This window comes from Hevea brasiliensis, chromosome 12 (genome assembly GCF_030052815.1).
Source record: "Hevea brasiliensis isolate MT/VB/25A 57/8 chromosome 12, ASM3005281v1, whole genome shotgun sequence".
Taxonomy (NCBI): domain Eukaryota; kingdom Viridiplantae; phylum Streptophyta; class Magnoliopsida; order Malpighiales; family Euphorbiaceae; genus Hevea; species Hevea brasiliensis.
This window is the reverse complement of record NC_079504.1, coordinates 705090-723378: the sequence shown is the minus strand read 5'-3', so window position 1 is coordinate 723378 and position 18289 is coordinate 705090. Positions and strand designations below refer to the sequence as shown.

The 18289-nt window shown below is 35.3% G+C and overlaps 2 protein-coding genes and 1 long non-coding RNA gene across 4 annotated transcripts; 2 read left to right on the top strand and 1 right to left on the bottom strand.

Annotated features, from left to right (window-relative positions):
- The first annotated feature begins 1231 nt into the window (after nucleotides 1-1231).
- LOC110636112 (uncharacterized) lies at nucleotides 1232-2727 on the top strand. Its single transcript, XR_002491293.2, has 2 exons — nucleotides 1232-2039; nucleotides 2144-2727. It is a non-coding gene; the product is annotated as an uncharacterized LOC110636112 (long non-coding RNA).
- A 4990-nt stretch (nucleotides 2728-7717) lies between these two features.
- Nucleotides 7718-12346, bottom strand: LOC110636116 (rop guanine nucleotide exchange factor 1). Of its 2 annotated transcripts, XM_021785668.2 has the most exons (5): nucleotides 11342-12346; nucleotides 10738-10854; nucleotides 9931-10469; nucleotides 8482-8838; nucleotides 7718-8330 (listed from the first exon to the last, which is right to left on the bottom strand). In XM_021785668.2, exons 1-5 carry the CDS (start codon nucleotides 11637-11639, stop codon nucleotides 7971-7973), a joined length of 1671 nt encoding a protein of 556 aa, XP_021641360.1. In that variant the 5' UTR covers nucleotides 11640-12346; the 3' UTR covers nucleotides 7718-7970. The 2 variants fall into 2 exon arrangements, with proteins under 2 accessions (XP_021641360.1, XP_021641361.1); XM_021785669.2 differs by lacking the exon at nucleotides 10738-10854 and having other exon boundaries at nucleotides 11342-12345.
- Nucleotides 12347-13398: 1052 nt separating this feature from the next.
- On the top strand, nucleotides 13399-18278 carry LOC110636103 (uncharacterized). Its single transcript, XM_021785658.2, has 12 exons — nucleotides 13399-13775; nucleotides 13885-14104; nucleotides 14205-14405; nucleotides 14497-14567; nucleotides 14906-15068; nucleotides 15366-15956; nucleotides 16150-16530; nucleotides 16615-16690; nucleotides 16762-16825; nucleotides 17420-17555; nucleotides 17826-17939; nucleotides 18015-18278. Exons 1-12 carry the CDS (start codon nucleotides 13666-13668, stop codon nucleotides 18078-18080), a joined length of 2193 nt encoding a protein of 730 aa, XP_021641350.2. The 5' UTR covers nucleotides 13399-13665; the 3' UTR covers nucleotides 18081-18278.
- Nucleotides 18279-18289: the final 11 nt, after the last annotated feature.

Below are 18289 nucleotides of genomic sequence, written 5' to 3'. Positions count from 1 at the left end.
CAACTTGAACTTATTTTTTAAATTTGAGGTTCGAAACTCAACTCTTTGAATTTTATTTTTTTAAATTTAAATTTAACTCAGATGAAATATGCAAAATAATTAAACTTATTTGATTACTATAATTAAATTAAAATTTCAAATAACTCACAAATAAATTTAAATATTCATTCGCACTTTTAATATAAATAGAATTATTTATAGGATTGTCAAATTTTAAGCTCGAGACTTAATTAAGTTAAAAATACGTATAAATATAAATATAAACATAAGAAAGCATATACATTAGTATTGGATCAATGATATTCCAATGGTAAAATTGAAAATTTTCTATTAAAAGAGTTATTTTGATTGATTGTTCAATTCAACTTTTGATTGTCTAATTAATTATGAGATGAGAAGACTGTAATTGATAATTGAAAAAATACAACTATATCTAGTCAAAGCCATAATTAACTACTTCCAGGCTTGCATAATGAGCACTTTGTTGATGTTAAAGATGGTTAGCTAAGGTAATAGCAAAGTCCATAAACATTACCATAATTGAAAATAATTGTTAAACAACTCATATGATATGTTAATGATATGTATTTCTTCACTGAATTTCAGCGTTAGGTTGAAGTCAACAAGGGCCTAAGCATTTCCACGCTAGCATAATGAGCTATATTGATGTTAGTTAGGAAGGTGACAAAGTCCATTAATACTTGACAAATACCAACAATAAATGTGACATATATGCCAACCTCAATTTCCATTCATCGTTTGAAGTCAAATTGGTCATTGAGAACCTACCTATTTAGTAGTAACTTTTATCTCTCTCTTAAATTAGGATTTGCTCTAATGTTACCAGTTTTATTTTCCTCCTTAGAATACTTAAAATTACACTCATTCGTTTTTTTAAAGTTATTGAATTTTTAACAGTTTGATTGAGTTTGTTTCCTAATTATGAATGGTCTGTATAGTTTCAGCGACCAAAAGGTAAAAAACCCAACACAGCACTAACCCCAGTAATCAACGGCTCTAGATAATCTCACTGTGCCCTAACGCTCAAGCGGTCAAGATTGACGATCGATGTTTGTTTGATGACAGAGATATGGGAATGGGGCGGTGGAAATCAAAACAATGAAAGCAGCTTTTTTTTGTTTTTTAAAATATTCATCTGAAACTTACGAAATTTGCCCTTGTAATTTGTCATTATTTGGGCAGTAAACAAAGACCAATTTCTCATAAACGCAAACCCAAACCCGCCACCCCAACCCTATGCCCTTCTCTTCAGTTTCAGAGATAGATGCGTGCGTGCGAGTGTGAATTTTTGGCATCAGAAACGAGGGTTGAAAAAAAGGGATAGAGAGAGAGAGAGAGAGAGAGAGACACTGGATAGGGAAAAGACTGAAGAGGGGTTTGAGGGTTTCGTCAGGAACGAGGGGCAAGGAAGAGTAGTAACTATGATGATCCTTTGATCCTTCCAACTATATATGCCCTATTTGCCCCACTTCCCCGATTGCACAGAAAGATAATGGAATGAACCATCTAATCCAATCTGATTAATTTATTATTTGTCTCTGGTCTCTTTGAGTCTTAAGCCTCTCTTCTTCCTCTTCTTCTTCACTTTTCAATTGATTACACCCATCAACCTCCACCACCCTTGCTCCTGTCTCTCTCTCTCTCTCTCTCTCTCTCTCTCATTCTCATTTACTGTGCTGCTTTCCTCGCATCTTAAATAAACCCATCTGCCTCATCTATCTCTGTTGTCCAAAAAATTGTTACTACACCATCCATGGCCTTTTTTCTATGTGTTTGTGTCGTCCTGCGGTGGTGAATACAAGGGACAGTTTTGGCTTTCATGGGGGTTTAATAAAGGGTTACTTACAGAGTTTATTGGCATTCTGTCCACCTCCCCTCTATAGAAATCTCCTCTCTTTCGGATATGGAGGTGGGCATACTGCCAACTGAGCTCTGTTGGTCTCTCTTTGTAAAACCCTCGTGATCATGTATCCTTCAGTTGATTACTCGGTTCTCTCTCCCCTGTGAGACTGATCGAGGTAAGGAAACTTGATAGCTTTCATGATTATCTTCAGCTGTTTTTCTTTTTCATAAATTAATTTATTTTATTTTCCTGATATCATCCCAACTTTACTTCCACAAGGAGAGGAGGGAAATAGTGGAAAGAAAGGACTATATATATACCTATATATCTTAAAAGGTACTTCCTTTTATCATCTAAAGTATTGCTGCAATTTTTCAATTATCTGCGAAATATTGTTCATATAAAGTTTTAAGCAACATCATGCACAAGTCTTCAGTTTGGTTTTTCACTTTCTCTAGATCTTCGTATGTGGATTCTAGTTGGGAACTTCCTTTTACCATCTTTTTCTTTTCCCTTTTCTTTTCAGTTTCTGGTTTTGTTTGTTTCCTTCTAATTCATCAAACAGTACATGCATAATCTGCTTTCGTTTATGTCTCTTCCGATCTAGGGTTTTATCTGTCTTTTTCTTTTCTTGCTCCAAGTCAGGGAATTAGGGCTCAAGATTGAAATGGATTCGAGGGTATGAACTATGAAGGTCTAGTCTTTACTTCTTAAGTCGAAAATCTGTTCGTGAAGGCCAAAACTGCGTGACTCCATGACAAGGGTTTTTGGATTAAAGCTGTTAATTTGTAAATAGTCTTATCATCTGTACTTGTGTATGTTAATTATTAGATGGCAATCAAAGGTGGAGATTTTATTGTTCATGGCTTCATGCATGTCTGCCACCGTTGTTCCTACTTTTCACTTATTTTATTTACAATAATTATCGTAGGGCAGGCCCCTTCATTTTTAGGGCAGACCTATTTACTTTACGTTTCTACGCTCCCAACCCTCCATATACGTACTACGTAGGCTCATGATTGAGGACTGACACTGCTTTTAATTTTTTTTAAATATTATTATAGATATTATTTAAAAAAAAAAGTTTAGAAAAATTATTTTACTATTTTAATATAATAAAATTAAAATTTCTTAAATTTAATTTTAAAATATTTTTTAATATATTTTAAAAAATTTAACAGCAATTTCAATAATAATAAATAAAAAAATGTAGGCTCTATTTTTTAAAATCCCTATTTTAAAGATTGAAATATGTAATTTCACTTGTAAATGTGTGGACTCCATCTTCTTAAATCTCTATTGGATTGGAGAGTTTAAAATACACATCCAATCTTTCATGTCCATGAAATGGAAGGTGACACTGTCCAAAAGGCTCTTGGAGATTTTTGGGGTGGGGTAGATTCGTTTATAGCCTCCATCTTCATTTAATTTGAAATCTTTTAATTATTATATTTTAAAAAATATATTTTAATGGTAATATCTATGATGACAAACAAATTTTATATAACTGAAGTATTTCATGAAGAAATTACAGAAATTATAATTTGAGGTTCACTCATTCTTTTCTATAAAAGTTCTTATATAAAAGATGAGAAGCACTTTAAGATAGTTTAAATCAGAGAATTGCAACATTTTCTTGCTCACATTTTTGCAGAAATCTTTTTTTTTTTTTTTCAAGAAAAACATGAATTCATTAATACTATTAAAACTTTAAACATTACATATAATTATAAGCAGGACAAGAACCTACTCCTATAAATTAGACATAAAATTTATTGTCATTGACAATAAAATTTTTAAATTTTTAAATATAATGATATCAAATCGAAGTAGAAATTCTATTTTATGGATATAAAAATATTATATTTTTATATATCGTGTGTGTGTAATTAATAACATGTGTATTTAATGAATTTCCGTTACGTGTTAAAAGATGACTCTCCTCAAAAGTCACTTTCTTTTTATTCTAAGGTGTTTGCTTTTATAGATTTTGATAAAAAAACAAAAAAAGAAAGAAAATAATAATAATAATTATGGTATATACGAGTCTTCTATTCCCTTTGGGTCACTTGCGATTTGAATTTAGTGATGGGTACCACAGAAGCGAAAGGGCAAGTTAAGTGGAAGATGATGATTATTCTATTGGGGACCATACAATAATATTATAATGCTTCAGCTCAAAAGACCAGGACCAGGAGTGACCATTTTTGTATGTTGCCATTTAAGCTATAACATAGTTTTTTACTTCGTTAAGCTCCTCCTTTTCACTCTTCCGATTTTGGTAAATTATAAAATGCACATGTTATTATTTATAAAATAATAATTTTTTCTTGAATAATGAAGGATGATGTCTATAATATCCTTCTGGTCCGAACTATCCATGAGATACCATTTTGAAAGAGCTAGAATTTTAAACTTATGTAAGGACTTATGGGTTAAAAGATAGTCTTTAGTAGACAATTTTTATGAGGCATAGGTCTCTCAAATGATAACGGAGGCGTGCTCGGACTGAACAAAGATCTCGATCATAATTTTCCTACCTCTAAAAGAAAAGATCCTTCCATTTTGATCGATTGAGCGAGGAGGGATTCTAACAGCAACACCGTAATTCGTTGAAGGAATCTATATTATTTTTAAAAATTTTTCTTTTTATATATTTATGTTTACCGTCTTTATAAATAAATTATATATTCATTCTCTAGATTTTGTAAAAAAGAAAAAATTATAATTGCCTTAAACTTATTAAATTCTTTTTTATATTTATTTTTTTATTCAAATCATAATTAACTTCTACCTTCATATATAACTATATATACTGTGTTTTCTAAAAATTTATATATAGGCTCATTATTATATATATTTTTCGCCTCAACCTCTAAAAGATTTAAGAAAAGTTTTATAATTAGATCCATATGTTTGGTGTGTGTATATATATATATATATATATATATATATATATATATATATATATATATATATATATATATAACCTTCTCTTGGAAAATAATAGTAACAGGACCAATTTCTTGAAACATATTGATAGTACTTTTTATTATCCATTTATTTAGAGAACCTAATGCTTAAAATAAGTGCCTGGACACGAGGTTTTAACCGGAGACACAGATCAAGGCCCAACTCTGAGCGACTGGGTTTGGAATTTGTTTTATTTTAAGGTCTGTCCACTTTGATAATATATATATATATATATATATATACATAATTTTAATTTTAATGAGAAATTCAGTGATTATTAACAAAGCGTAACCAAAGTGAATTAATAACAATTCATTTAATGGTAACAGTGTAAATAAAGTGAATAAAAGTAAAAATAATGACAAAGCACTAATTTTAATATATTTTTTGCTGGATACATCACTTGTGAAGGTAAAATTTAGAGTTGTACGGTACACTTAGGCAGCCTAATTGATAAACTAACCTAGGCCTTCCAGTCCTGAGTGAGTGCCTGAGCCCAAAGCAGGTGGTGAACATCGGTCCAATCCAGAAATGAACAAGTTTCCTTTAGATACAGAAAGATGAAAGCATGATAGAATTCGTCAGTTCCGTATCCTTGCTTGTCTCGACCCAAAATTCTAAATCGTGATCGGTGCATAATTTAAATATTCTTAAATCATGCAAGCCTTATGAGAGTATCTTGAATGAATATATTGCCACTTACTAATTCCAAAAATAGACAAAATTTAATTAAACAAAATGCTGAATAAACATCATAAATATCCCATAAGTAAACTGCAGAGTCTCTACAGATTTCAATAAAAACTTAAACTGTTCAATAATCTAAACTAATTATTAGCCCGAGAAAACATGAATTCGGACATACCATGAAAATAAATCAAAATTGTCCCTCTCCAGAAAATGGACTGAATATTTGGATCAACTGCAGAATTCTACTGATCTGAAACAGATAACAGACAGAGAAAAAGTGGTTTGAGCTAGATGCTCAGTGAATGATAATTATAGCACACAACGGAATAGGAACAAGCAGACGCTTGATTAATTTTACAATAGATTTTCCATTCAATAAAATCATGCTCATGCTGTCAAAATCATTAATAATATAACTTCATAAAACATATATATAAAAGAAATTTATTCAATAAAAATTTTATGGTACAGTGCACCAGGGTGATGATACCCCACATCACCAAGGGCCAGATGGTAAGCGCTACCAGATATCAGATACCTTCCTCTTCCTTTGCATATATCAATGCATATGATACTAATACAAACCATAAACTGCAATGATGCATGACTCGACAATGCAACCTAATACCGAGATAGTCCACACGGCGGGGCCAGATAACAGAAACAGATACTGGGCACAGGTACCAATTCAAAATAGAAAATCAATTTGTACAAATCAATCAAAATCAATAAAAAATTTCAGATAGCAAATAATAACTGATAGTGCAATTCCAATAGTGTATTTCAATAGTTTCAGAGAGTCAATAAAATCAAATCAATCTCAAATCAATTCAGTAACACATCGGTAAATTTTATAGTCAAATATAAATCAATATAAATACATTAAAGGCCTGTTTCCGGAATCCTAATGGGTCTAATGCAGAGATAGTTGGCAAAATCAATTATTTAATCAAAATGGAGATAAAATTCAATGATAAAATAAAACTCTAGAAAATCACATATAAAATCATTGTTAAAATATTGATTTAAAATTTCATTTAATAACAAATTTAATGCTAAGAAATTTTAAAAAGGACTAAAACGGTGCCATGTACTATAATTACCACTCACCTGGAATCTCCAAGACAATAGTTATTTTCAATGGACGAAAGACAATTTCAACTGACTAATTGAATATTTGAATCTCCTACATATCCAAAATATAAAAGAAAAATATTAAATAATAATAAAATAATTTTAATATATATATATCAAATGTAACGGCCCAGCCCACTAGTGATATTGTCCGCTCTGAGCTGAAGCCCTTACGGTTTTAAAACGCGTCGATAGGGGTTACGAACCGCCAACTTATAAACCCAGCATATCTCCCGTGTTTTGTCGATGTGGGATTTGCCTAGGGTGTTACAATATACCCCCTTATGGGACTCAGCGTCCTCGCTGAGGTTTGCCCCACCATCGTTCAAGGTTGCACGCGGAGCGGCTCTAATACCACAAATGTAATGGCTCGGCCCACTAGTGATATTGTTCGCTCTGGGCTGAAGAGCTCACGATTTTAAAATGTGTCGATAGAGGTTACGAACCGCCAACTTATAAACCCAGCATATCTCCCGTGTGTTTTGTTGATGTGGGATTTGCCTAGGGTGTTACATTGCTACTTCTGTATTTTCTTCCATTCTTCTCTTCACAAACTTCAAATTGTTACGGTGCTTATTTCTATAGTTCATTTCAGAAGATATCAAATAGCAGAGATTTTTCAACTCAAATCAGGCACAAGTTCTGTAACTAATTTCACTAAATGACCATAATAAACTAGCATTGTATATTATCAGTCTCAATTTCAATCACTCTATGGCAAAAAATAAAAAGACATTTATGTTGCATATGAAATAGCCTGGCGGCAAAAGTACATATAAGTTGAACAAAAATTGAAGTTCGAGTCGCCTTCTCATTCCTAGAAGAAAAAAAAAAAAAAAGTAAAGATACAATACCCATGTTAATAGCATTTTCGTGGAGAGGAGAGAGAAGTCTTCGTCCAACAAAAAATTACCCTGTTTAGCTGTTACAAGACAGGCCAACTTATGTTAACAAAAAACCTTGAAATTCAAGGAAGACTAAAAAGCATTGAATTCACGTATGAAATTATAGACCTCTCAGATAAAGAGGTTTTGAAACAGAGATGAGGCTTATGCATTTCGAATAGGAACACAAGGCCTTCAAGGAGTTATATTATTGAAGATCCCCACAACAGCAAGTATATAGAGATTTCATGGGTATGCTCTCTGCTCGTGAAGGAACTAATTCAACATTGTTTTGCTACCTACCTTCTCTGCCTATCAGGCTTACAAAACTAGCTATCATCTACAGTAAGTGGATCTAGCTAGATAAACAAGATACAGACGCGTTACTAGTCCTTGAGCTATATGAGACGATTTGCCCCTTCAACTTAGAAGGTTAGTTTCTGCAGGGTCTGAATTGGTGAGTCCTTTAGCTTGCTCTTCTTTGCAAAATGATGTCTCCTTGCACTAGAGATTCTAAGTTTTTTATGAAAAGAGTCAAATTTTGACAACAGAGATGGAGAGGCAGAAAGATTGTGTTGAAAAGAAAAAGAGCTAGATGACATCCATTTCTGTTTAGGAAGTGCTCCCTCAAGCCTTCCTTGGTCATACAGAGATGATGACTCTGCTGCTGCTCGTTGCTTGGTGGCATCATCCACGTATAGGAGATCATCAATCCTCGCCATTATACTGAAGGCTAAGCTTTCCATCACCCTTGAATAGCTCTCAATGATAGAATGCCCCACGTCCTGCATTGAAGGAAACTTTTATTTTACTCGTTCCATTCATGTGTAGAAGTCACATGTGGGTAACTACATATGTGGCTCCTGATGACAAAACCAGGCTCTTCAAACAGAAGCCTGAAAATATAATGCTTCGATGACAAAACATATACCATACCTTGTTATATTGAATCTTGTTCATGTCCAGAGTAGTCTGTGGGAGGGCAGGGAAACGCAGCCTTAGGCTGTGTAAGAGGGTCTCAGCCCGTCTTGCTAGAAGCTTACTTCTTTGTGCTTCACCAACAAAGCCTTTGACCTTGCCACCCCATGATGACTTCTTCCCAACTCTTGCATGAACCTTCTGCTTTTGAAGGCATTTTTTCCTCCAAATATGTGCAGCTGCCTCTATCCTGTTTGCTATTTCTAAAGTCGAATACTCTGATGAGAGGTCCAAGTAATCCAGAAGAAAATCTGGAGAGAACCTATGGGCAGTTATGTGACGATATATATTCTCACCCAAACAAGCTTTTCCACTCTGAAAGATACGTAGAGGCCATGCAGACCAAAGTTAGTTATTAAATGATAGACAAATTATAAATTAGAGACATCATAAAGAAAAAGTCACTGATATGGTCCTTGATACGAACTAATACAATAGCTTTTTATTAAGTACTTCAAAGAGATCATAATTTTGACCATCTGTTGCACAACAATCATAAATCAATGACAAATAGAAATGTCAGAAATCACCAGAACACGTATTGAGAAACTAAAATATACCAAAGGCATTTTAATTCCAGTAAAACTTGAAAGAAAAATGGAGCAAATTGAAGCAAGGCTCACATAAACAAATACTTTAAACAGAATTAGGATCATGGCTTGTGTTAAAATAGGGAACATTAAGGTAGGTGAGGCATCTCATGAACGGCTGAAATATGATTAACACCTAAAGTAATTTTGGCTGATTTCAATCTCATCTTCTGGCTATGATAATCAAACAATTTCAGCATGGGTATTTTTCTTCACATGTATTAAATCAAGAGAACAGACAGACAACCTTGCTTCGATGGCAACACATTCGAAATACTGTTGAATGTCCACTGTCCCTTGGCCCCAAACTCTACCTTCCCTCAACACCTTGAGATAACTGCTTAAGATACTTGCCGTCTTTGTCTACTAATTTCAATAAGCAAATCATCCCACAAACCATAAGGCATGAAATGCCTGTTTTCAGACACACGCATGACTAAAACACATCACATTGTGAAAAATTTTTGTGCTCTAAAAGTGCCAAATGAATCCCATGTTCATGGCTAGTTCTTTGGATGCATGTTTCCAGAAAATTTTAATGCATCTCATGAGGTTGAGAGAGAGCTAACCCCCTATTATGTAGCTCATTTAAAATTCCAATATATATATATAGATATATATATTGAAGAAGCAAGCAAGACAACAAAGTAAGATATCTCCAATCAAAATGATACTGCTGCCAACAAAGGAAAAGTAATGAATTCCCAATGCAATTGTTAAGCAAAGATTCAACTTCATGATACTTATCTAACTAACATTCACAAGAGACCCATCCGGCACAAATAGATTTCCATGTGGCAGGACAATATTCCCATACCTTGGGCAAGCTCTCCAAGTAAGCATTTGGAATTTCCATCTCAGTCAACACACTACTATTAATTGCCTTGGCGGCCTTAAGGATCTGATTTGTGCATTCCCTACACTGCTGCAATCTCCTTCTTGTATCTTCAGATAAACCATTCTGGGGAATTTTAGGAAACGGAAGCCACCACTTCTCTTCCTGACTACTTGACAGCCTTGAAGATGATGAAGAGAAAGGGAATGTTTCAGTTTCATCCCCAGCAGCTACTACTACACCACGATCAACATAACAAAACTCAGAAGTGCAAAATTCGTCAAGAATGCTAAGCAACATTGTGTCGAGCTTCTTGAGCGCTGGAAGGTTCACATATATGTCTGAGCGTGGCCGAGGCACCATAACCTCAAAGGTTGCACCACTTGGGAAATCTTGCATTGATGGAACAAGCTCTAATATGGAATCACTCACACATAAAAGTAATTCCATCTCCCGGTGCCACATTGACCTTTTTTGTGGTGCTAGTGGCTCTAACTTCCATAGCTCCCCAAACACAGAGGCTGCCAAATATACCCCAACATGAGCAGATGTACACAGAAACATGAGATTTTAGCTATGCTTTTGCTTCTGTGGATTTAAACATCGAACACAATGAACATAGTACATGTTTTCTTCTCCTTCTTCTTCTTTTTTTTTTTTTTTTTTTTTTCTCAAGTAGCCAAATGACTCCAGCAGGAAAAAATGAAAAAATGATGCGGAAGTTATCAAATTCTTGAATTCAGATAAAATTAACCCAAAACAAACCCAAAAGGAAGTAATTTTACCAACCATAGAGATCTGTAATGGCATTGGAGATGGCAAGAGCTGTACAAACGCCCTTCCCCCCACCTGACATGTCTTCTCCAAGCAGAAGCTTAGCAAATAGCTCTTTCATCATTTCAACCTCTGCAACTCTCAAAAATTCCGTTCAATAGAACTAAAAAACAAAACAACTTTTGATCTGCAGGAGGTAGTTTTCAATTTATGATTCATTCTGATTGCTAGAACCTCTTGCAACCTTAAGCTTTTAGCTCTTTCGTTGCAACAAAAATGCAGTGATCAGGTGCGAAGCTTTATACATTTTATATGCCATCCAGAGTCAAGTTTAGTTATCCGCTTACTTAGGAACTAAAGCACAAGAAAACTTGAGGATCCACACTTTGGAGCAAATTTTCTCCTCATATTTCCAAACAACCAAACAGAACAAACAACAAGAAAAAATTCGGGGCGCAAATGTTGGATGCTAAGCCTAAAATTAGTGAAATACGTACAAAAATTCCATCTACATTTATAATCCTTTAACAAACCAAAAGGCTGTTACTCTGATCGAAACATAATCTCAATTTAGCCGAGAGAGATAATTTAAGAAAAAAAAAAAAAGAAAAAAACTAACCAGATAAATCATTCTCCGGTTTCTCTGCCTTATCCGTTGGGAACGTGACGTGCCTGCCACCAACTACCGGCGGCAGCATTATAGGAAGCGGAGGCAGAGAAATGTAACCGTCACGGAATTGAGGTCCTGCGAGAGGCGAAGAAGGGAAAGAAGTGGAGGTGCCTTGGTGATCGTAACGCCTGCAAGAGAAGCTACTGGAACTCTCCGATTCACTCACATCCGCGCTCAAGCTGTAGCTGTCGAACTCGAACCGCTCGCTCAGTTGATCTAACTCGTCCTCTGAAGAAACACTCCCCATTGATCAAAAATCAAAGCACAGCAACAATGAATGTTATGAAAACTAGGGATCACGACCGAAAAATCCTCTCTGTTGAGCAGAGAGAACAGGACAGAAATTAGAGAAAAGAGTGACTGAGAGAGTGAAAAACGGAAAGGCACCATTATAGCTTTTTGTGAAGTCTTCTCTTCTCATTGAAGTGGGCGTTGGCTTTGTTGACAGCAGTCCCCACTTCCCACCAAAAGAACACAAGATTGGTACCTTTTAAATTTCCGGAGGTCGATGAGCTCAAGTGAAATTGTGGCACGTGGGTAGCACGTCCAATTAGGGTGATGAATTTCATGCGGAGATTTGGACACGCGCGCAGAATCTAGTGCAGGTTCCTGCATCGCGGGTGGGTTTTTTGTTGTTCTTAACATGAATTTGTACCAACCGAAATGATTAGTTTCGTCAATCAGTCACGTGAGGAGAAGAAGCAATTTCGTTTCTTCCGTGTGATGATTGCCTGGATTGTCCTTCTTTAGGCTGGATTCTCGAGCTCTCCTATGCTACGGATAATAAAATTCACCATATTTCAGGTCCAATCTCTCTCTTTTTTTTTTTTTAGATGCAACTAACAATGCATTACAACGCCACAGGGGCATCATTACTGGAACCTATCCTAAGAGGGATAGGAGGCAATTGATTATGCATACAAAGATTAGCTAGAATGTGAGTAGCCTCATTTGCTGATCTCTTCACATGGGAAAATATTATCCTTCGAAAAAGAGGAGCGATGGAATATACTGCCTGAATCACAGCTCGGATTTCCAAAGGAGCATTGCTGCTATTGTGATCCTTCAGAGCTTTGATTCCAAAACTATCCTTCAGAGCTCTCCTATTTATTAACAGCTGCTGTCTCCTGCCTGTTGATAGTCCTCGACATCAAACTTATAGTTATACCGTATTAACAAATCATTTGTTACGTTATTCTTCATTAATTGTTACCTTACCCACATGGTGACCCTCTTTCACAGACCAAATGGGAATTCAATCTTCCAACATTCTGGTGTTGGCTTGGATTGTACCTAAATTAACAATTTACTGTTGCATATACAAGCGTGTAATCTTAAAGTTCTATTACTTAGCAGCCTATATTTAATATTATAAAATTATGTATGAAAATAAAAGTGCCAGGTGAAGTCTCTCCCACCCCATATTTTGTTTTTCTATTATTAATTTAGATTTTTATATGATTGAAATTTAAATTTAAGATTTTATAATTTTAAAAATAAATAAAAATATTAATAAAAATTATTAATTTAATATAAACTTTTATTAAAAGAATATATTAAATTGGCATATGGAAATTTTTTATGGAATATATCAGTTAAAATTCTTTTTGCAAGAAAGCAAAAATCATATATTGGGAATTGAAAATTTGTTATTTTTTTTATTTAACATTAAAAAGATGTTTAAAAGTAGAATATAATTAAATTAATCATTAATTCGCTAGTTGTGAGATTGTGATGAAAATTAAAAATTAAAAATAAATAATTTCAGTTTGTAAATTTTAAATCGAAGCCTTCAATTTTACACGTTGGTGTGTGTATATATATATATATATATATAAAAGAAAAAGTAGCGTTAAAGATTTAAAAAAAAAAGGAGTGGCGTTAAAGATCCTCTAACTATTGCGTCATGAGATGGAGGACAAGGACAGCCCAGACCGTACGAACCATGGATAGTAGCTTAAAAAGGCACAAGCCAAAACCATGGCGACATTGTATAGGGAAAATGGCGCCATTATGGACCCAAAACTCCACATAATCCGCCAAGACACAGACCTCCCCGTACTTCAGGGGGCAAACCGTCGAATTAAACGGCGTAATTATGTCCTCATACACGCGCCAATGACGCCATGTCCATTTCATTCTTTCTCCTTAAATATTTATATTTCCATTCCCCATTTTACGCGCCGCCTTCAAAGTCTCCTGTCAACTTCTTGTTTCCTTCGTGCAAGTAAACCTATGAATTAACGGAAGTAGCCCCTCTCTCGCCAACGATAATGGGGTCGCTCTCTGCTATCAACGGGCCTCTGCACTATCCAATTGCTCGCCGGGACGACTCTGTGATTGACGATTACCACGGCGTTAAGGTCGCCGATCCTTATCGATGGTGCGAAATTGGATTTGAATGGTTTTCTTTCTTTTCTTTTCTTTTTCTTTTTTTTTTTTTATTTAGAAGCAATGTGTTTGATGTTATTGTTTGTTCTTAATTTTGGCAGGCTTGAAGATCCTGACGCTGAGGAAGTGAAAGAGTTCGTGCAGGAGCAGGTGAAATTGACGGAAAGTGTGTTGAAGTCATGCGATGCAAGAGAAAAGCTTCGCAACAAAATCACGAAGCTGTTTGATCACCCGCGATACGATGCACCTTTCAAACGAGGGGATAAGTATTTCTACTTCCATAATACTGGGCTTCAAGCCCAAAACGTTCTCTACGTGCAGGTAAATTGGTGAACTAGAAAGAATTCATCAATTTAAGAAGAAGATTATAGCTTTAACTTTTGTTCTTTTTTTTCCTTGTAAAAATTTACAATTGATACAGGATAGTTTGGATGGAGAGCCAGGGGTTTTACTTGATCCCAATGCTCTTAGCGAGGATGGAACAGTCTCATTGAACGCGCTTTCGGTGAGTGAGGACGCAAAGTACTTGGCTTACGGACTTAGCTCCAGTGGGAGTGATTGGGTCACAGTCAAGGTTATGCATGTTGAGGATAAGAGAGTCGAGGCTGACACGTTATCTTGGGTGAGAGTTTGTTTGTTATGTTCTGTTTTTGTTGAGAGAATTGAGTATTTTGATACTTATGGGCTTTTGTTATATGAATTTCTCTTTACAGGTTAAGTTTTCAGGCATTAGTTGGACCCATGACAGCAAAGGGTTTTTCTATAGCCGTTACCCAGCTCCCAAGTATGTACTCATCATCTCATTTGAAATGCCAAATTTGAGTTCTAAGGTGTGAATTTTGGGATGAAACTTGAGAGACCATATCTTATAATATGAACATAAAAATTATCAAACAGATAAGAAGCCTGCTAATGGAAATGAATTAGATTCAGTTTAGAAATTGAATGCCAATTTTCGATTCAGCTATTTAGGTGTCGGGAGAGATTAGAGTAATTGGTTGAATGATTGTGAATTACAAACTGGATTAGTGTCTGCTGGATTTGTTTGTGCAAGATTAAGTAGACGGTGTTTGGTACATTACGTGAGGTTGAAAAAATTGTTTTTTTTTTTTTTTTTTTCAGAGAAGGAGAAAACTTAGATGCTGGAACAGAGACTAATTCTAATCTTTACCATGAATTATACTATCATTTCTTGGGCACGGATCAGTCTGAAGATATACTATGCTGGAGAGATCCTGAAAACCCCAAATACATGTTTGGAGCTAGTGTAACAGATGATGGCAAGGTAAGCCTTGTTTATATTTTATTTTATGCCTTTGGCAAACAATGTTTGATGAAGTGCTATTATCATGATGAATGCTCGAGACTTGGTTTGAAATCTTGCTTTATCCTTCGCAGAAGTCATTTTAAGGCTTCATCCTTTTATATTTTAATAGAAGAAATTCAAAATTTCAATTTTCATTGGGAAGTCATTATTGTGAACTCTTGCTTCAGCTCATGCTTATGTTATGGAAGTGGAATACTCATGGGCTTCTAGTTCTAACCTTCTAAGTGATTTGATTTTTTTAATGTTATTCTCCAGTATCTTCTGCTGTACATTGATGAGAGCTGTGATCCAGTCAACAAAGTATACTACTGTGATATGTCTGCATTTCCTGAGGGCCTTGACGGTTTCAGAGGAAATCACCTGCTTCCATTTATTAAGCTTATTGATAACTTTGATGCACAGTACATAGCCATTGCAAATGATGAAACCTTGTTTACTTTTTTGACTAATAAAAATGCTCCTAAATATAAATTGGTCCGGGTAGATTTGAAGGAGCCAAGTATTTGGACAGACGTTGTCCCAGAAGCTGCGAAGGACGTCCTAGAATCAGCATGTGCTGTCAATGGTGATCAAATGATTGTAAGCTACTTGAGTGATGTCAAGTATGTTCTACAGGTGAGGGATCTGAAAACAGGATCCTTGCTGCATCAATTACCGATTGACATTGGCACAGTTTATGGGATATCCGCAAGACGGAAAGATAGTACAGTATTTATTGGGTTTACTAGTTTTCTTACCCCTGGTATCATATATCAATGCAATTTGGACACTGAAGCTCCTGATATGAAGATATTTCGGGAAATTAGTGTAGCAGGATTTGATCGCACAGAGTTCCATGTGGATCAGGTGACTATTATCTTTGTTTATGTTTTAGCACATTAACTTTACTAGACATGTGAGACCTCTCTATCCATTCCTATGGAACTTGTGGGACACTTTGCTGAAAAATTAAATTTAATAGAATTTATTCTGCATGTACATTTCCATGTCTGTGTAGCCAGCTGTGTTACCTATTTGATTGGATGTTCTTTGTTTCCAGGTTTTTGTTCCTAGTAAGGATGGCACCAAGATACCAATATTTATTGTGGCCAAGAAGAATATAAAATTGGATGGATCACATCCATGTTTGTTATATGGATATGGTGGATTTAACATTAGTTTGACACCATCATTCAGTGTCAGTCGTATTATACTCACAAGGCATTTAGGTGCTGTCTACTGCATTGCAAACATTCGTGGTGGTGGAGAATATGGTGAGGAATGGCATAAAGCAGGCTCACTTGCAAAAAAGCAGAATTGCTTTGATGACTTCATTTCTGCTGCTGAATACCTTATATCTACTGGTTATACCCAACCGAGTAAGTTGTGTATTGAAGGTGGGAGCAATGGTGGGCTTCTCATTGGGGCTTGCATAAATCAGGTGGAGAATTTATTCATTTGCGTGATTACACTTTTAGTTCCATCTTTTACTATAATTTAATTTTGTTTGACTTAACTGCGGCAGAGACCAGATCTTTTTGGTTGTGCTTTGGCTCATGTTGGTGTTATGGACATGCTGCGGTTTCACAAGTTTACAATAGGTTGGTCGACATCTTTTTGTCTAAACCTATCATTTCTTTTGCACCATTTCTGACTAGACTTTGTTTTGTAGGTCATGCATGGACTTCTGATTATGGCTGTTCAGACAAGGAGGAGGAGTTCCATTGGCTAATTAAGTGAGTAAAAAATTACTATCAGAATCCAGTGTATTTTCTTATTGTATTTCCTTGCTTTTTACATATTCAAATAGTTCAAAAAAAATGGGTTCTGGTATTATTGTTTATTTGATTCCCATGATGATTTCCCAGTCCTCTGGAAACAATCATAACGCGGAAAGATGTTCTCATTTATCATTACTAGAGTGAACTGAATCCATTTAATCTGAATTGCTACCAAGTTTTGAATTATATAGCCACAGAGGTTTTAGGAAAGAAGGCCATAAACCCCATAACTATTTTATCAAGAAGGGCAGTTGGGTTTGGTCTTGACTGGCCTGCAACTCTTCAGCATAGTTCTAATCTGATACATCCATAACATCCCAAATACAAAGACGAACTTGTCATACTATGAACTTCTGAGCTGATAAACCTGCTTGAAGGTTTAGCTGTAAATGCATGTTAGCATGCGAAATCTTCTTGGTTGGCATAGAATTTTACTTTTTCCTCTGCAGTTATATTTTGCATGGGGCATGAGTATTTCTTTTCTGAAGTGCTGCATTGGTAAATCTCTGCAACATTTGTTTCTTTCACCTACTTATTTTCATTTCTTAGGTACTCTCCGCTGCACAATGTGCAAAGACCGTGGGAACAACATCCTGATCAACCATGTCAGTACCCATCCACCATGCTACTGACTGCTGATCATGATGATCGAGTTGTACCATTACACTCGCTAAAGTTATTGGCGGTTAGTTCTCAATAGTGAATGATCTTAAAGTTTTACTGTTAAGCCGTTTAATATGTGAATGAATGGTTGGTTTTATTGTTATTATTGTGGAACACCACCATTTCATGTTTCGGTTCTATCATCAATAGATTAGTTGAGAGTGTCTGCATTTTCTATAAATGCTATTGCAGACTTACCTGTATCCACATACCTTAAGTTCACTAAATTAATTAGTTCCTGAAGCACTTTTGCATCCGCTTAAACATTCTCACACAAAAACGTCAATTGCAGACCATGCAGTATGTTTTGTGCACAAGTTTGGAGAATAGCCCACAGATCAATCCAATAATAGGTCGCATCGAGTGTAAGGCTGGACATGGAGCCGGGCGTCCAACACAAAAAATGGTAATGGTTAATTGCAGCTTATTTTTCGAGTTGTACATTTGTCTTATTGTTGTGTTTGACCATGTTCTGGTACAGATTGATGAAGCTGCTGATAGGTATGGCTTCATGGCAAAGGTGTTGGGTGCAACTTGGGAAGAGTAGTAATTGACTTCAATGTAAAACACAGTTTGAAGTTAGGAGGAATCGTTTGATGTTCACTTTACCAATTTCCCCCTTTTTTATACAAGGAGATAAATAGAAAGGATTATCATTAGCCATCATTTACAGAAGCACAGGATTTTTTTTTCCCCTGAACGGTGAAAGAACGACTTAATCGAAATGGTTATTGACATGTTACAATTTCTGGGTGT